The sequence below is a fragment of the Sphaeroforma arctica genome (genome assembly GCF_001186125.1).
Source record: "Sphaeroforma arctica JP610 unplaced genomic scaffold supercont1.387, whole genome shotgun sequence".
Classification (NCBI taxonomy): Eukaryota; class Ichthyosporea; order Ichthyophonida; genus Sphaeroforma; species Sphaeroforma arctica.
In genome coordinates this window covers 76,143-79,044 of record NW_014040171.1, presented here as the reverse complement: position 1 = coordinate 79,044, position 2,902 = coordinate 76,143, and the positions used below count along the sequence as shown (strand labels likewise).

The 2,902-nt window shown below is 44.1% G+C and overlaps 1 protein-coding gene across 1 annotated transcript in view; it reads right to left on the bottom strand.

Annotated features, from left to right (window-relative positions):
• Window positions 1-874: 874 nt before the first annotated feature.
• The window catches only part of SARC_05818 (hypothetical protein), a 6,616-nt gene continuing 4,588 nt past the window's right edge, over window positions 875-2,902 (bottom strand). Inside the window, exons 4-6 of the mRNA XM_014300314.1 lie at window positions 2,398-2,588; window positions 1,584-1,679; window positions 875-1,112 (exon numbers count right to left, since the gene is read on the bottom strand). Of these exons, the coding sequence (XP_014155789.1) occupies window positions 996-1,112; window positions 1,584-1,679; window positions 2,398-2,588 (404 nt within the window). The 3' untranslated portion in view covers window positions 875-995. The remainder of the gene's footprint in view (window positions 1,113-1,583; window positions 1,680-2,397; window positions 2,589-2,902) is intronic.

The window sequence follows — 2,902 nt, the reverse complement described above, 5'->3', positions numbered from 1 at the left end:
ACGCCCGTGCCATGACATATATATATATGTGTGTGTGTGTATATAGAGATGGAAGAGGTCTAACTGTGAAATTCTTCAATAAACAAAGAGTTTAATGTATATATTTACGTACTGATGGAAGAGGTCCAATTGTGCTATTGCTATATCATTAGACCACCCCATCCCGCGATACATCGCGAAATGGGAGATAATAGGAGGAACGAGGGCTTGAAACTGCGACAACTGGACAGTCTCACCACGTATACGAACGTGCAGTACCACTGTTTTTCTCTAAAGTTGAAGATTATTTATACAAACGATAAATACGTAAACGTTTCAGTATACGCTAGTAGACTATACCCATCTCGCTAGTGCTTGGTAGTACGTTAATAAAAACGTTTGAATATTTGCTAGTAGACTAGACTGATAGTAATTGGTGGCAGGTACGTCAATAAAGAGTTTGATTATATGCTAGTAGACTGTAGCCACCTCGTGAGTGCTTAGTGGTACGTCAAAAGAAACGTTTAAGAATACGCTTGTAGACCACCCAACTAGCTAGTACTTAGTGGTACGTCAATAAAAACGTTTAAGAATACGCTAGTAGATCACCCAACCCGCCAGTGCTTAGTGGTACGTCCAATATAACGGTTGTAGTAGGCTAGTTGAGCTCGCGTGGTTACATGTGCACGTGCACACACACACACTGACACAATAAAAACACTCAATAACGGTTTGCAGGCGTAAAAATGACCAATCTCCAGGCATGTATGCACGACTCACTCACACACATAAACACATAAAGGTACATCAAAGTGAGTGTGTGTATATTGTTGTACGCTTAGGCTTTACGTCGACTATTGTAGCGGGCTTCATATCACCCGCTAGTGATGCAACTAGCGCACGCATACTGACATTGATCAACTTTACACACACATATATATATATTTATATATATATATATACATATAGGACAATGCAGATAGATATGCAAGTATAAGTATGCTATCCACTAACACTCACCTCGCCAGTGCCTGGTCATACGTTAGATTCCCAAGTATACTGTCGTGGTAAGCTACTTTGTGTTCGCGAGTGGTAGTTGTTGAGTAGCCGCACTCCATGACCTCAGCCATCATCTAGTGGTTGTTATCAAAGCAAATAAGTAAGTTTGCTACCTTGGGATGCTGAAAAAAAACACAACTGAAGGAGTATTCCAAGCTATCAAGTCCATTCTCTTGCGAGTGCGAATATTTAATACACTACGAAGAAAATGTAGCCCGGGGTTTGAAAGGACTTGGCGCAGACATAGGCAATTGGTATTCAAACTCTCGATAAACCTTTGCACTGGCCTTGGACACTGGTCAATTTGTACTCGACTCTCCATACTTTCCCATATTTGGCAGCCGAAACTAGGGTTTGCAAATATGATCCCCTGTCCCCCTCCCCCTCACACACACACAAACCACACACGCAATACACATACACACACACACACATCCGTTCCATATACTACTGGCATAGCGTTAAACTTATGATACCTCCTCCCGGAAGCACACAGGCTTGCTTGCACTCCGCTGTCTCCTGCTCTCTCACACGCGCACACACACCTTCTGCACATTATCCGCATACAGATACGCGTCAGCCAACTCTTCTTGCGATGGTTTGTATTCATCCAGAGGGATGACCTCTACGAAGTTGACAAACTGTGGGGGTGGGGAGAGGGGGGGGGGGGATTGGAGTAAAGTTCAGTTAAGGGGGTAGATAAGGTGCGCTGACATGTTGACACCAATGGGGTGCATGATTGGTAATACCTGGATAAGTAGGCCAAGTGATATCACAGCTAAACCCTAACCCCCAAAACTCTAAACAGCAGCCATCGATTTGACTGCGCGTCACTATAGACAGTGCAGATGCCGCATCTATGCTGTGCAGAGATCATACAGCCAGTGCTCATGCCTTGAGTCACCCGTTGTGTGCAGCTCACAACAAAGAACACCACATCGTAATAACAACAGTCCTCGTATACAATACATAGCCTCAGTCTGACAATCCACAAGCTACCCGGCGAGGCTGCAGTGGTCTTTGTGCAATTCAAACAACCACTCGGATGTGACTAGGGTTGTGGGTGTTTTGGCATATAATCATTCGTCAGTCTCTGCGTCTGGCTCAAAACAAACAGAGAACAGCCCAAACGTAGGCGATAGGCGACATAAAGAACTTACTGTGATATAATAGAACGTACTGTGACATGATAGAGCTTACTGTGACATGATTGAACTTACTGTGACATAATAGAAATAACTGTGACATCGTAGGACATACTGTGACATAAGAGAACCACCATAACATAATAAAACGCACAGTGATATAATAGAACTTACTGCGACATACTAAAATCTCCTGTGACATAATGGAACTTACTTGGGTCATGAGTCGCCATACGTGTGTAGTGATTGGGACCGTTTCCCAGGACAAGCTGTAGTGCTTGTTGGGATAGCGAAGACACACGGGCGTGACTGGCGCCTTGCACCGGAACACACCCGTGCGAAAGCTTACCATCTCCACGCCATTGGTAGTAGTGCCCTCGGGGAAAATTACCAACGGCGGTAGATCTGGTACACGGGACGAATGATACTTGCATGAGCATGTTTCGATGGAAGCGTATGTATATAAATCTGTAGATGTTGAAGTTGCACGAGTACGTTTCGATGGGCGTGTACGTATATCAATTTGGATACGTTGGAATAAAATGCGTAAAAGTACTCAACGGGCTGTGGAGTGGAATGAGGAAATGAGATTGTGTAAGAGAATGTGCATACACAACGAAAAATAAAGCCGTGGAAAATAATACCCACACCGTTGGTGATCGTGGTTTCAGCGAAATGCGTAGCCGCGCGTGAAAGTAACGTAAACGATAAAGGATGCA